The sequence below is a fragment of the Cydia pomonella genome, chromosome 15 (assembly GCF_033807575.1).
Source record: "Cydia pomonella isolate Wapato2018A chromosome 15, ilCydPomo1, whole genome shotgun sequence".
Classification (NCBI taxonomy): domain Eukaryota; kingdom Metazoa; phylum Arthropoda; class Insecta; order Lepidoptera; family Tortricidae; genus Cydia; species Cydia pomonella.
Window position 1 is genome coordinate 1,692,255 of NC_084717.1, and position 15,153 is coordinate 1,707,407.

At 38.0% G+C, this 15,153-nt stretch overlaps 1 protein-coding gene across 2 annotated transcripts; it reads left to right on the plus strand.

The window, feature by feature from the left end:
- The first annotated feature begins 9,717 nt into the window (after positions 1–9,717).
- LOC133525694 (uncharacterized) lies at positions 9,718–14,152 on the plus strand. 2 transcript variants are annotated; one of them, XM_061862050.1, is made up of 3 exons: positions 9,718–9,858; positions 12,768–12,888; positions 13,609–14,152. In XM_061862050.1, exons 1-3 carry the CDS (start codon positions 9,768–9,770, stop codon positions 13,721–13,723), a joined length of 327 nt encoding a protein of 108 aa, XP_061718034.1. In that variant the 5' UTR covers positions 9,718–9,767; the 3' UTR covers positions 13,724–14,152. The 2 variants fall into 2 exon arrangements, with proteins under 2 accessions (XP_061718034.1, XP_061718033.1); XM_061862049.1 differs by lacking the exon at positions 9,718–9,858 and adding an exon at positions 11,591–11,996.
- The last annotated feature ends 1,001 nt before the right edge of the window (positions 14,153–15,153 follow it).

Below are 15,153 nucleotides of genomic sequence, written 5' to 3' on the forward strand. Positions count from 1 at the left end.
CTTATAGTTGACGGATATCCGGATATTTCGGATATCCGGATCTCAAACCCTACGCGCAGCGATTGTTCCGAGACAGTTTGTTTGACACTTTTGACGGGCAACGAGCACAAATCTTTCTTCTGGCATTAAAACGGAACTATTGTTTTAAACAATCATTGAGTGAACTAAGTAGTCTAACGTTTTCATAAGTATATGGAAAAACGCGATTTTTCGAATTTAACAAACATTGAGCGTACCTGTATTTAATTTGTTGACTGTCTGTCTGCATACTCAGAAACCTTTTACGAGAGGTATGGGCATTGTGAATGTCATCTCGCTCTGTGTGGTAGGGCACAGCACAGCGGATGTCATTCCAGATCTAGAGCAGAGCCCAACTGGGAAAGTACCTCCACCTTACAGAAAATCGCAGCCAAATAACACTAGACCCTACTCATAGTGTTGTGTTCCTGCCGGTGAGTAAGGTTGCCAGAGCTCAACGAGGGGCGGGAGGGGGTTAGGGTCGGCAACGCGCATGTAACTCCTCTGGAGTTGCAGGCGTACATAGGCTACGGATACTGCTTACCATCAGGCGGGCCGTATGCTTGTTTGCCACCGACGTAGTATAAAAGAAAAAAAAAATCATACTATTTTTGCAGTAGGTACATGCCACTACTCGTGCCTCAAGAGCCGTGCTTCGTCGGTGCATCTACGCGCGTTCCTTCTCTTGCCACTAATCACGCGCTTGTCGCTTCTGTGTATTTATTGCTCTACGTTTTTGGTACTTGATTACAAAACTGCATGTTCCGTATATAAATGCCAATTTTTTATGGGGTGCGAATGTAAGCAAAATCAAATGAATATGATTGCATCAATTTCCAATAGTATTAAAATTTCCCCCGAAGTACAACGACAGTAAAACATGAAAAACTACTTTCCGGGTGTCGCACCCTGGTGCGAATTTGACATTGGATTTAGATATTTTTTCTAATTATTTACTCAATTTGCACCGAGTACATTACTTTCCCCAGAACCGCAATGGCCAAAATAGATTTTTTTTGTATGTTGTTTTTTTTTTACCTGTTCCGTAGCTTAAATTAACATAAATAACACGTGCGAATTTAGATATAAGTGTTGTAAAACGTACGCCAAATTGCACCGAGTACACCTTTTTTCTCTTCTTAGTTACAACCATTACATTATTTTCAGCCGATTTCACCCCTTTCCGGGGGGGTGAATTTAGTAACGATTGTATAAAGTTCTATTTTTAGCCCATACAAAACAATCCGTAGTGATTTTATTAGTCCTTAGAATTAGTTCCTGACTTTAGTGAAATTTGAGTTAATTTGACCGTACTATAAACGTTATCGAGAACGTAACTTACTTTCTATGCATCTCGCTCATACTCGCATATAAGTGCGAGCGAGATGTATAGAAAGTAAATTACGTTCTCGATAGCGTATATGTCAGTTTTGACATGTCAGTGACTCATGGAACGGGTATAGGTCAAACAAACTGGCTGTAAAGGATTTGAAATGTCGGGGATGAATTTAATAGTAGTTTATGTGACTGATACATAGTAAAAGGCATTAAAATACACGAGTGTGGGTTTAAGGAACTAACGAAGTGAGTTTCTTAAAAGGATCACACGAGTGTTTTAATGCCTAATTATGTATAGTTACATACGATATTTTATCTACACACATATTATAAAATTTTCTATGATATATTCACTAACCCAAATTACAACCAACGTTGGGGCATCGTTGCTCTCTTGGACTCGCGGATTGGTGGCGTCACCGAAATATTTTTATCGCTCATTTTACACGAAACTTTTGCTATAGTTACTTTAAAAACAACAAAACAAGTTAAAAAATAAACTGTACATGAAATGGCGGTAAATGAAAACATTTTTCACGCATGTCACGCATCCGTAGTTTTTTTAAATTAATTCAGAGACAAACCTAGGGTCGGGGCCCATTTCCATATCATTCGATTCTAACTAACATGCGAGATTTGTCAAAATTTTATGCAATTGACATTTAATTTCGAACAAAAAGTCATTTCGACTGATATTAGAATAGAGATCAAATCGAATTGCTTTTTTTTCAGAGATGTTCCAAATTTGAATGTCATAACCAAATCGATTTTGATGTAGTTATGAATCAATTACAACATTATCACAGATAATAAATTTGTTGCAACAAAACAGTTTATCATAACGTTGGCCATTATTTACGGATTTTGAAGGCATCATAGAGGGTTTATGATATGCGTGTAGATAAAATTCATTATACGCGATATATTTGTTTACATAGTTTTATTTAACGGGGACGGAGTCCCCGTTAGCCGTGAGTAGGGTCCAACCTGCGGTAGACTCCTGCAGCCAACCTGGCTCCACACGTATTGGCTTGCCTTTCCTGTGGGTCCGGCCAGTGAGGTCGAGAGGGTGGCGCAGGTGCTGGGCATCCCTGCGTTTTCCTTAACTCCGTCCCAGGCGGTGTAATGTCTCTAGACATTGCACCATAGATCGTCTGAAATAGACGCTAAGGCTAGTAGTATAGTAGTAGTTTTATTTCATGAGTAGGTATATATCGCGGTATCCGAAAACAATATTATTGGCATTCTTAATAAAAGTGTAACCTTTTGTTGACATCGGATTTGGCGTGTTTTCCCGAGGATCATTGTTTACATCTCGGTTGACTCACGCGGTGCCATCACCGCGTCTTTCGTAAGGGCGCCCGCAGACTTGCGTATATGTGCGTTTTCATTTTTACATGTACTTTAGTTTAAAGCGCAATTTAAGTTGTGTTTTCTTCTTCTTCTTCTTATCATACTGTTACCCCCTGCTGGGGTGTAAGTTGTGTTTTACTCACGTCTAACTGTCACATTTTGACAAAATATGGGTTTGACGTTGACCGTCAGTTTTATGACGATTGCTATCCCATCCAAAACGCCATTGTGTCCTACGACATACACTCGAATAATAATCAAATGTTTACTAAATAGAAATTAAAAAAAAAAAAAACATTTGTCAGCCTTGTGATCTATTGGAAAGCCTCGATTTAAAATATTTATTTTTAAGCAATCAATATATGAAAATATAAATACATTTTAGGTACCAGATGCATATGTGCGTCGTGGCCAGATCATAGATTTTGATCATTTTATGTAATGCCAATTTAGAATTGATCACTTTATGATATGGTTAGTTTAGGTTTGATCTCATGAAATGATAGATAGATAAATCATTTATTTGGCAGCTGCAAAAACACACAATATAACGTTTAAATCATCATAACAAAAACACAAATTATGACAGTAACAAAATAAAAATGGCTAAAAAAAAATTGAGACAAGGAAAAAGGAATAAGCACACACAAAATGGAACAATTACCAAAAAATAAATTAAAATAAATGCTTGCCACATCTTGCGCTTAAATTTACTCTCATAAAAAAACTGTTTACCTTCACGGGGATTATTATCTCCTTATTAAGAGCAATGGATTTGTTGACTGTATGGGGTTCATGTGAAGAAAAGCCTAGGTTCTAAGACGAAGATGTATTTCGGAAAACACACAAATACAAAAAATGTCACGAGAGCGTATGTGACTAGGCTCGCGGCCGGCAGCGGACTGCCTGGCGGCGCATAGCAACGGGTTACATTAGATATGCTATAATCAAATTTCAACCGTAAGACTAAGTAATTAAAAGCTAATTTAACATGACATGGTTTTTTAATAAGTAAGACATAACTAGGTACAGATATAACGAGCGCATCGCCAACAGGATTTATCGTCAAAAAGTATGAACAATAATAAAAATATAAAAGAAGGTTAGTTTTACCTTACCACAGCACAGTCATTGCTAATACAATGTCTAGTACAATTTATATTCGTTGCGGCAAACGTGTATAGGTAAAAAACTTAAGTAAGTCACCTGTTGTATGTAGTTGTGGCGTGTTCGAATAGACAATACATGTTTAAAAGACACACACAAACAAAACAAATGTCTATTCGAACACGTCACAACCACATACAACAGGTGACTTACTTAAGTTTTTTACCTATACCTCCTTGAAGTTTAAGTACAATCATAAAGTAAGTAATTGTAAGTAGTGTTGTAGTAGTATTGTGTTGTAAGTAGTTTTTGCAGGCGTACATAGGCTACGGATACTGCTTACCATCAGGCAGGCCGTATGCTTGTTTGCCACCGACGTAGTATAAAAATAAATAAAATAAATTTGCATGTTGAGCTATTTAACTGTTCCTAATCTAGTAAGTATTTGACGTCAGATTCAATTATTACGATTCCTTGACGTCATATTCAACTATATTTCCGTTGTATTTAGCAGCTGCATTATTGATGCGGTGTCCTTGTTGCCGCCGCTGTATCTGTCAACTTCCTTGACAAAATGAGTGACGGAATGAACGAAATAATCGCGGCAGTTATGCGGCGGCGAACGTCACCCATTTACGGATAAAGCGTCACCGGGTACGGCGTAGCGGCGGCAACAACGACGCCGCAACAGTAATGCCGCTGACTCAACTGACATCCGAACGTCACCTTAAATCTTCCCGATATGATGATATCCGAGCAGATGCCGCATGCCAACCACATCATTCATTAGGCTGTCCCCAAACTTGCGTTTACAACATCCGGCGTTGTGGTCGACTTAGCAACGAATTTTTGCGTAATCTGTATCCGTGAAGACTTTGTAATTAAATTTTGTAAGGAGTTAGAATGAAGAAAGTTACTTATGGAATCTGAATTAATTATTTTTCTTTGCTCTTAAATCCCTCTGCTCCGGTAATAAGCGGTGGTATCGCGGGTTCAAATCCTGGCTCGTACCAATGAGTTTTTCGGAACTTATGTACGAAAAGTCATTTGATATTTACCACTAGCTTTTCGGTGAAGGAAACCATCGTGAGGAAACCTGCACACTTCTGCGAAGAAATTCAAAGGTGTATGTGAAGTCCCCAATCCGCATTGGGCTAGCGTGGGGACTATAGCCCGAGCCCTCTTGCACATGAGAGGAGGCCTGTGCCCAGCAGTGGGATGTATATAGGCTGAATTATTATTGAGAAGCATTAATTTGCCATACGTGGTTTTGTGATAGTGCTAAAATCGCTATAAGAACTTACAAAAATGGGTTTTATTCCATGCACAAGGACTGCATTTGAACTAATTTGAAGTATTAAAAAAACTTGGATATTGTAATGGCCGCATGCGCTTGCTTTCTTTAAAGAGCACCCACATAAGCCGTAGGCAACATCACAAAAGTAATTTTATTTATATTTCCTGCAGTAATTCATTCAGCAGAATTACTGCAGAAGTATTGCGGCATTACTGCCAACTGCGTTGCTGCCGCATATGTCAAAATGGATGTTGCTGCCTAGTTTTTTATTTTATTTGCGGCAGCAAAGTCATGCACTCATGCCGAAATACTGCACCAGTAATTCTAGTGTAGCGTCAATTACAGCAGTAAAATTGCTGCCGTCATCTTAAAGTCACTTTATTCATATTAGGTTGATATTGACCTTGGTGTGTGAGTAACAGGCCAATTCTAACGTACAATAACATCAGAATGATATCTGAATGATGGCATTTAGTTATTGTGCGTCTCGCCCGCGGCAATACTTGTACGGACACGTATGAGCGAAATGCACGGCAACTGAATGATATCATTTATAGTGTCGTTCTGATGTTCGTTCGAATTGGCCTGTAGTTGTTATTGTTGTTAACCAATTGTTATAATTTTTGAACGCATACTTATCTAGTAAACTAGTCATAACAAAAACTTGTTCACATCAAACTAAATCAGGTGCATTGACCAAGGTCAAACAGTTTTTGGTACTGATATAGCAAATACCTTTACCACGAGTTGATATACTTACCTAGTGTTTACACAGCAAGGTACACTTGCCCCAAAGAAGGCCCGGTTCTTAAGCTTGGCTACTTTAAAATTTTCAGACTTAAAAGTTTGCGACTATTTTCGCTAGCACCATAGATAAAACTGCAAATTCATATTAAACATAAGAAAAATAACCGGCCAAGAGCATGTCGGGCCACGCTCAGTGTAGGGTTCCGTAGTTACTCTCCCGTCACAATAAGCTAAACTGGAGCTTAAAGTGTAGTAAATGGTACCTTTCACCCGAGTTAAACAAATAGGCAAATTTGCATAATCAGTACCTAATTAAAGTAAGTCTTTTTACTATGAAGGGAAAACTTTTTGCGATAACTCAAAAACAGCTAAACTGATCATGTCCGCTATAGTTTTCATTTAATGTCTTTCTTAAGCTCTACTTCCACGATTTTTTTCATATTTTTTGGACCTATGGTTCAAAAGTTAGAGGGGGGGGGACACATTTTTTTTTTCTTTCGGAGCGATTATCTCCGAATATATTCACTTTATCAAAAAATGTTTCTTGAAAACCCCTATTAGTTTTGAAAGACCTTTCCAACGATACCCCACACTCTAGGGTTGAAGCGAAAAAAAAAATTCACCCCCACTTTACGTGTAGGGGAGGTACCCAAAAAAAAATTAAATTTTTAGATTTTATTGTACGACTTTGTCGGCTTTATTGATTTATATATCCATGCCAAATTTCAGCTTTCTAGCACTAACGACCACGGAGCAAAGCCTCGGACAGACAGACAGACAGACAGACAGACAGACAGACAGACAGACAGACAGACAGACAGACGGACATGGCGAAACTATAAGGGTTCCGTTTTATGCCATTTGGCTACGGAACCCTAATAAACGAGTGGTTTTGTGAACGTAGAGATCACTAATCCATTTTGGGGAATTCACGAAATCACAAAAATTCACGAGAATCGGTGGAAAAATGTGACCTGTAGAGGAAAATATCCGGACATATTTACACTTGTACATTTTTGCCTTAGCCGGGAACGGAGACTTTCATTTACCTCAGACAAAATTAAAAATTACGATGGACTTTCTTTGGCACAATTATAAATATTCATTTTCTTATCTAGTTTAACAATTTTTAAGGTTTTGTTCTTCATTCGCTGACACTGATGGGTACTGGTGGATTGGTATTGTGCGGAATGCAAGTAGACCAACTTTCAGACCCACGACCGGTGGGCTAAAAAGTGGGTCTAGAAAACAATAATAAAACATTCCTTATGCACAGGAGTGGAATGCCCTGCCCGAGTCTGTGTTTCCGCATGAGTACAATCTGGGTCTCTTCAAGGTTAGGGTAAATAGGTATCTCATAAGTAAGCGTGCTCCTTAAGTAAGCGTCCTGACTCGCGCTGGACCTTGCAAGCTACCACCTGCAGGCAAACGACGACGCTCCGGCAAACCAAACAGTCGTTGGACTGATGACATTAATAAAATAGTTGGTAAAAACTGGAAATATATAGCTGCAAACAGAGATAGATGGAAGTCCTTGGAGGAGGCCTTCACCCGATGAGGGGTTCTTGTCCGCTACAAATAGTTAATCATTTGTTATAAAAAAATAATATGTTACTTAATATCTAAAAATTGACTGAACAAATAACAATCTAAATTAAAAGAAAATGACATAGGCACCTACTTAAATTATGTAAACGCTGACTTAATATTAATGTAATGTAATGTAATCCTGGACTCGAAATAAAGGCTTTTTATTTTATTATTTATTATTATAAGCGTGCTCCACCGTAGACCGCATCATCACTTACCATCAGGTGAGATCGTGGTCAAACGCCTGCCTATCTTTATATATAAAAAAAAACATTCCATACACCCGATCATAAAACTTGCCAAAATCTTTTCACTTTGTTTACTTACAAACGGCCTTCGCATTCCGATGAGTCGTCCTTGCTAAGGATGGCCGCAGAGTTGCGATTCGCATTTTTTATTAATCATTGAAATTATAGTCAATTACAAAATTATCGAGTATTCTAATGAATCTTTAAGAAGATTTTGTTCAGAAACCTAGTCATATTGAGACTTGGCCATCGCGTGAAAACACGTGTAAATTCAATCGCCTGAAAACACATGTAAATTCAATTATTTAGTGCGATGGCCAAGTCTCAATATATTTATATAAAACATTAAAGAATTTTAATATTGATATGCGTCACTATAAGATGCTGTTAATTATTACGTAACAACTTAATGCTTCGAGTACGGAGATTCCAGACACAATTGATTTTCAATTGTTATGGACCACGATCGTGGTCTTAGAGACTGGACGTATTAAGACAGAAAGTCGCTTAAGTAGAGACTGAATAAATTAATAACCGACTTGGTATTACATGGATCTCACAACTTTTTACCGCAGAACAACTGAGTTGCGAGACTTGGTTTTTTTGACAAGTATTGTTTTTGATGGGATCTTATTTCCCTATTATATTATATCAACATTAGGTAGGTACATTTCAAACAGTTTGACATTATGATTACGATTTGGGATCAGTAACTAGAGATATTAGAAGTGGAATTTTTGGTCACATGACAGTTTTATTATTTATTTATTTTGTCCTAAACTGAAATAAAACGAACGTTAAAAAAAAACTAACTACAGTAAACTAGTGGTAATGGTGTCTGTAAGTGCAGAAGACGCTGGTTCGATTTCAGCACTGGGCACTGGAGACTGGTGGCCTTTCTTGAAAACACATAAGTATACCTATGACATCTCATTCAGTTTATAAAGTAATAATAAAAAATTCAAACGATTTTATTAGGCAGGCAGGTTTTAGGTATATCTCATAACATAGTATTAAGCCCATACCGCCCGCCTGATAGTAAGCGGTTACCTTAGCCTATGGACGCCTGCAACTCCAGAGATATTACATGCGCTTTGACGACCCTAACACTCCGCACCATCGTTGAGCTCTGGCAAACTTACTCTCCAGTCACCGGCAGGAACACAACACTTGTGTGGTAGGGCACAGCACAGCGGATGTCATTCCAGATCGATAGCTGAGCCCAACTGGGGAAGTAACTCCACTTTACAGAAAACCGCAGCCAAATAACGCTTAATTCATTTTAGATTCCATCAACTCTCAATAGTCCACACCCTGGCGGGTGCTGCCTCTGTGTGCGTCCCATGAGACGGGCAAGGACAGCATTCGTTCGGTGAACCCCTTAAGCAGTGTCTTACGTGAGCGAATAACTCGCGAACGCGAAGCGACGCGGCGCGGCGCGGGTGAATTCAATCCTTTGATACCTATGGAAGTGTCCTTCCTACGTGGGCGATCTCCGAATGCCGTTGGGCCGCCGCTCAAGTCATCGCTCACGTAAGCCGCTGCGTTACATTTTATTAAAGTGTCAAAAGGGTCTCTGCACGTTGGCTTCGGCTCCGTAAACGCCTCCTAAAATGTCTGGAACACCATTGTTTCGCGAATGGTAAAAATATAATTACAAAAAATACAAATACAAATACAAAATAGTTTATTTGGCTTAACTTATAATACACATAACATAAAGGGCTGGAATCTCCCATTAAGTATAACAATACTTGTGTAATTAGAAATAAATAGAAGCACTAGGCAATAATATACGTATACGAGGAAAATATACAAAAACCTATCTTGTGAAAGACCAGCTGATAAAACTGGTCATCTGCTGCATTGTCATAAGTCATATCAGTAGGCAACAAAAATTTGTTTATATTATTTTCTTATCATACATAATTATAATGCGAGTTATTCGTAACTGAGCACAGATTTAACTTCGAGATAAATACGCTATTTTGGTTACTATATCGCCAGTTTCCTCAGAGAGCTTGTTGGTAAAACATCGCAAGGTTTAAAAAATATTTTTTGGCATAATAATGTTGAAGTTAGCTGTTTTGTCCGTAATGATTGGAGTAGCCATGGCAGCTACGGCCATGGGACCAGCACCAAAGAAGCCAGCACACTTGGGTGAGTTACAGAAGCAATGTTCTTAGATACATTTGGTTAATATAATTGGCAAGATCAAAGCCACACGACTCCGCTGGCTCGGTCACCTAGAGAGGATGGGAGAGGATCGTGCTGTGAGAAGAGCGTATGTGGGGCACCCGGGTGGAAAACGTCCATCTGGGCGTCCCAGATACCGCTGGAGTGACGAAGTCCTTAAAGACCTGTTGGCCCTCGGAATACCCAACTGGCGCGAAGTGGCGCAGGATAGGGTAGAGTGGCGCTCTCTTGTGTCAGAGGCCAAGATCCTGTTTGGGTAACTGAGTCAGTGAAGTAAGGTTAATGTATATATATACATTAACCTTACTTCACTTATAGAAAGACACAAGCTCTCTCGTCACTCACAAGGTATACTCGACTGCGTGCAAAGTACCTATTGTCTCTCTCTCTCCGCCTAGCCTTATCCCATCATTTGGGGTCGGCTCTCCTAGTCCTTCTTCGCCAGGACGCTCTGTCCTGGGTTGTCCTAGATGTGACGTTTGCATCGTTCATGTCTCTTTCTATGGTAACTATAAATTTTGTACCTATTGTATACAATACATTATATTTTGAACTACCTATTATATTCAGAAATCCAACGAAAATATATTGTATTATTTATTATTATTCCTTATTTAAGTAAAACTCATTTTTAAAGTTATTTTCGTGACTGCTATTTATTCATTTTAGTTTTTTGCACCTCCTAATTAGCTGAATTTAGAGTTATTTCTCCACTACCTAAAGGTTGTTTGGAAGAGGTCGCTGTTTAATAAAAGGCCGCCTTTTGTTTACCTCTGTATTATGTGTGTTTCCATGTAAATGTATTTTGAGGTTGTGGAATAAAGAGGAATTGTACAATGTAATCAGTAACTAATAACACTAACACTAATACAGTACAATGTATTCAGTAACTTATGGGTTCCAAATTTAAAACAAAGCAAGTAGTTCTGGGTCTCAGGAAGATAGGGCACTCTCTGCTGCTGCTGCTCTTCAAAGGTCATCCGACCAAGGCTTGGAACCGGTTTATAAAATACCGGTAAATACCGGTTTATTTCGGTTTTCCTCTGAACTGTTAAAACAACGCGAACGTTTTAAGAACTTTATGCCGCTGTGTGCCGCGTAAACATTGCTCTAAACTAGTTAATTAGATAAGACTGTTGTCATAAAAACCGGTTTAAACATAATGGTACGGTTAAAAAAAACAATAGGGTTTTCGGGCGAAACCTAAATTGAAAGGTTTAAACGGTTTGGAAATTAGACCGGTTTCGGAGCTTTGAAGGTGTAGTGAGTTTAGGTCGCTCCGAACGCAGCCCTGAGTACTGAGCGGACGGCCGTGAGTGTTCGGGATCACTGATAGTTACGCATTTTTAAGAAGTATTTGTTTAATAGCTTTTGTGCAAAAACAAAATTGTAATGCGCTTAAATTTAGACTCGTTTTAGACACGAGATATAAAATTGAAGAAACTTTAACTTAAAATAGAAATACATAGGTTCAAATTTCTTAAATTTTATCTCACGAGCTATCAACTTCTTTCCACCCTGTACGGACATGTTCCTAAATTTTATTCTATTGAGCGAAAGTTTCATCAGGATTCAAATCAACGAAGTTTTTAGAAAAGGGCTCAAAACTGCAACATATTTTTTGGTGACCGTATAGCGCCACGATTTTTCAAAAATATCAAATATTATTTTATAATACATCAAATATTAGGTCAAGATACGATAAGCATCGAATATGTCAGTGTCAAAAGTGACGTTTCTTCAAACAGTGACATATCCGATCCATATCGTATCTAGACCTAATATTTGACGTATCTTAAAGTCTTAATCGGTCCGTTTGCTAGCCGACTGAAGCCACTGCATGTGAACGTCGTATACAAATCGTATGTGTGTATAAATCCCACCACAAACACAACTATATACGACACACCGGTTACTCGCATGCCAGTTGCTTCACCACACGCGCTGGGAGAACCTTGCCTTGCACACAACATATACGTCGGAGTTAAGAAAGTTCATTCAGAGTTTGATAATGTCGAAGTTAGTATTCGTGTGTTTAATGATTGGAATGGCTAGTGCTGCTACGTTTAGAGGGAAATCACCGAAAAAACCAGCTCATTTAGGTGAGTTTCCAAGTTATTGCAAACTTATTTAACTTGCAATGTTTGTATATGTTTTTGGGTCAAATCTTGCGAGCTAATTTAGACCTACTTTCCATTATCCCACTCTTGACATATTCTTACAGACAGAACCGAGATTCCTAGCCACAGCAGCCCGCTACCTAGAGTCAATATCTACACCCACAACTATTAATATTAATTAAATCTAGTGATGAGCTTAGTCTAATTAGTTTTAAGTATGTATGTAACCCATAACTTGTATGTCTAGTTTAACTGTAAATGTAAGTTGGTGAATAAATAAAATAAATAAATAAATTATTGGACTGAGCTGAAACTTCACACACATATGTAAGTAGGGTGACAATGTAATATTATGTTATCTTTTAGCTGATCTGATGATGGACACAGGAACTCTGTGACAAAAACAACGACCCGTAATTGTGTTTGGGTTTGTTACAATTATTTCGATGGGTATAAGTTACCTGTTGAAAGAAAAACTACTATTTTCTTCTTCTTCTCACTGCACCCACATTCGAGAATTTCTGTTTTAATAAGGTATTTATATGTTTTTACCTCAATAACCCAGTAAAATGATCTAGGAACCAGGATTTGAACTAAAGACCATCGGTTTCATAGGCAGAGTCAGTACCGTCATGGCCAGGCAGGTTGTCAAAATATAAAAAACTACAATGTTTCGTTAATAAATAAATTAAAGTACTTGGCACTCGCACCGTCTAGCATTCTGTATTAACACGTGTTTTTCTCTTGTTCCAGCTCACAAACAAGGCTGCTACGTGGACGAGGTAAAAGACGTCATCCCGTACGGGTCCATGGCTACCCCCATCGGCCAATGCATCCGGATAGAGTGTGGAGGCGACATGCTGTACTATGCTACGTAAGTACATTCATTAATGAATAGCTGGGGATCATCGCTAGTAATGAGATATAAAAAAGAAGAGTAATAGGATAGGTTGATTAATTATCACCTAGTGTGATACGAGCATGTGATGCGAAATGATGAAAGTCGTGTGTCGCAAAAGATATAAGGAGTGAATGTGGAGGGATGTACGATGAAAGGAAAATCAGAAGGTGGATGGACTGCGTGAGAGATAATATGAAAAGAAAGCAGTACACCTGACCACGCGAGATTTTTTCGGCTACTTTTTGACCCCCCCCTCCCCCTTGGTGATATTTGTTGAGGTTCTTGGCTGACCCCCCCCCCCTCTGCGACATAACCACGTGTATTTTTTTACTTTTTCATTAACCACCCTAATTTTAAGATAAATAGTATTGTATCTAGTATAGAGTAAATCTTGTTTAGACTCGCTATGACTTGAAGTGACAAGTGAAGATTTATTTATGTTTAACGAAACCGACAAGAAGATTGTGGGTGATATTTTTTCTTAGTTTCGTTCACTATAGAAAAATACACGTGAGATCTCCTTATAACCAACGTGATCTGACGTGATTTTTTCGTGTCCCCCCTCCCCCCCTATCGAACCTCGCGTGATTTGTGCACAAGCCCTAACATTATATTAATCTATGTGTCCCCTTTTACCGACCCTGCCTTTGACTTGTCAATTATAAATTTTTAATAAATAAATAAATGTTTCAGATGCGGTGTGGTTAGCACTTCTGATCCGAAATGCCACAAGACAAAAGGGGATCTCACTAAGCCCTATCCCCATTGCTGCCCTACTATCAAATGCGACTCCGAAAACCAAGTATAACGAGTTATTTGAGAGTAAATCCAACTGGCTGAGAAAAACAGGCTGTGACAAAAATCTAATACAATGTTTTCAAAAGTTATATAGGTAGGGTTAGGTGGGGTAAATGTAAGACACGGGTAAAAATGTTTTTAACACTCAAAAACATATTCTATTTCATTCCCATTCCATTTTAAAATATCATGTTGAATATTATGACAAAATTTAGATAATTGGATAGAAAATGATCCATCTATTATAAAAAAGTGTAATTTAAAAAGACATATTGAGTTTATAAAAAAATACAAGGCTCCAAAGTCTGAATTTATTTTTAACTTTCAAAATGTAAAAAAAAGAAAATGGTCCCTTTCGATTCCTTACATTTTATTGAAAAACATGACACCTATATATAATATATAAACGCAATATTTCAAGGACAAACTACCAATTCTCTTGATCATTTAGGACAGACTAATGTAATGTGACGTCACATTACATTATCATTTTGTTAAAGGCGTTTCAATCGGCGAGTGCGAGCGTCAGACGTTGACTCTCATTTCTGACCTTTGTGAAAGAACTTTCGTATTTGTATACATACTTCGCTCAGATACAGTCAGAAAGGAAGTGCTTCGCTCTTTCTGCTTTACCGAACTTGTGTTGTGCGAATGTGTACAAACGCAGAGTAAGAAGCGACGAAAGAGCTTGTAGACGGTCTTACCTGATAAACGGTCTTCTCCACATTGCCCTATATCAATTTAATCAAAAATTAGAAATTTTATGTTTCTGTAAAATTGTACATTGTTGTATATAATTATTTGGTCATTGACTAAAGTGTTACCAGTTGGAATACTCGTGTAATTAATTGGAATTAAAAGAGTTCCTTATTAGAGTTGAGTTTTTTTCGACTCGTGAAGCTACCTTGCCACCAAATTGTTGAATTAATTTATTTTTATTAATTAAATAAATTTGTAAAAAAATATATATTTTGTTATTTTCCTGTAGTTTCTCTCATTAGTTTTAGCGTAATGCTCTACTCTGGCAAACCAACATTGTCAGTAAAAAAAGGCGAGAATTTAAAATTTTCTATAGAATGATAAAATTACATTTTTTAAATTTACCGCCTTTCTCTACTGACGGAAATGGCTTGCCAAGCTATATTTACCCTTTATCCTTATGGAAGATATTTTCCACATGATTTTGAACTTTTTTTCAAACAAGTGAAATAATAAGGATCAAATTTATTCTTCGGTTCATTCGACGAGCGCCGAAACGGCCGGCCGTCCTGGTCAGTGGTGTGGCACGTAAACGTAGACACCTACATAGGAAGAAACCGTTTTTTATTGCTCTAAACCGGTTAATTAGGACAAGAACTGTTCTCATAAAAACCTGTTTAAAAATAACGGTTTCTCGAGCGAAATCGAAGTCAAAAGGTTTTGCGCCAAGTACATGATAAC

Bases quoted from the DNA above. Each gene is read 5' to 3' on its own strand.
- LOC133525694 (XM_061862050.1), top strand. From the start codon at position 9,768: ATGTTGAAGTTAGCTGTTTTGTCCGTAATGATTGGAGTAGCCATGGCA. The intron at 9,859-12,767 runs GTGAGTTACAGA...CTCTTGTTCCAG, and splicing joins AAAGAAGCCAGCACACTTGG to CTCACAAACAAGGCTGCTAC. The intron at 12,889-13,608 runs GTAAGTACATTC...TAAATGTTTCAG, and splicing joins GACATGCTGTACTATGCTAC to ATGCGGTGTGGTTAGCACTT.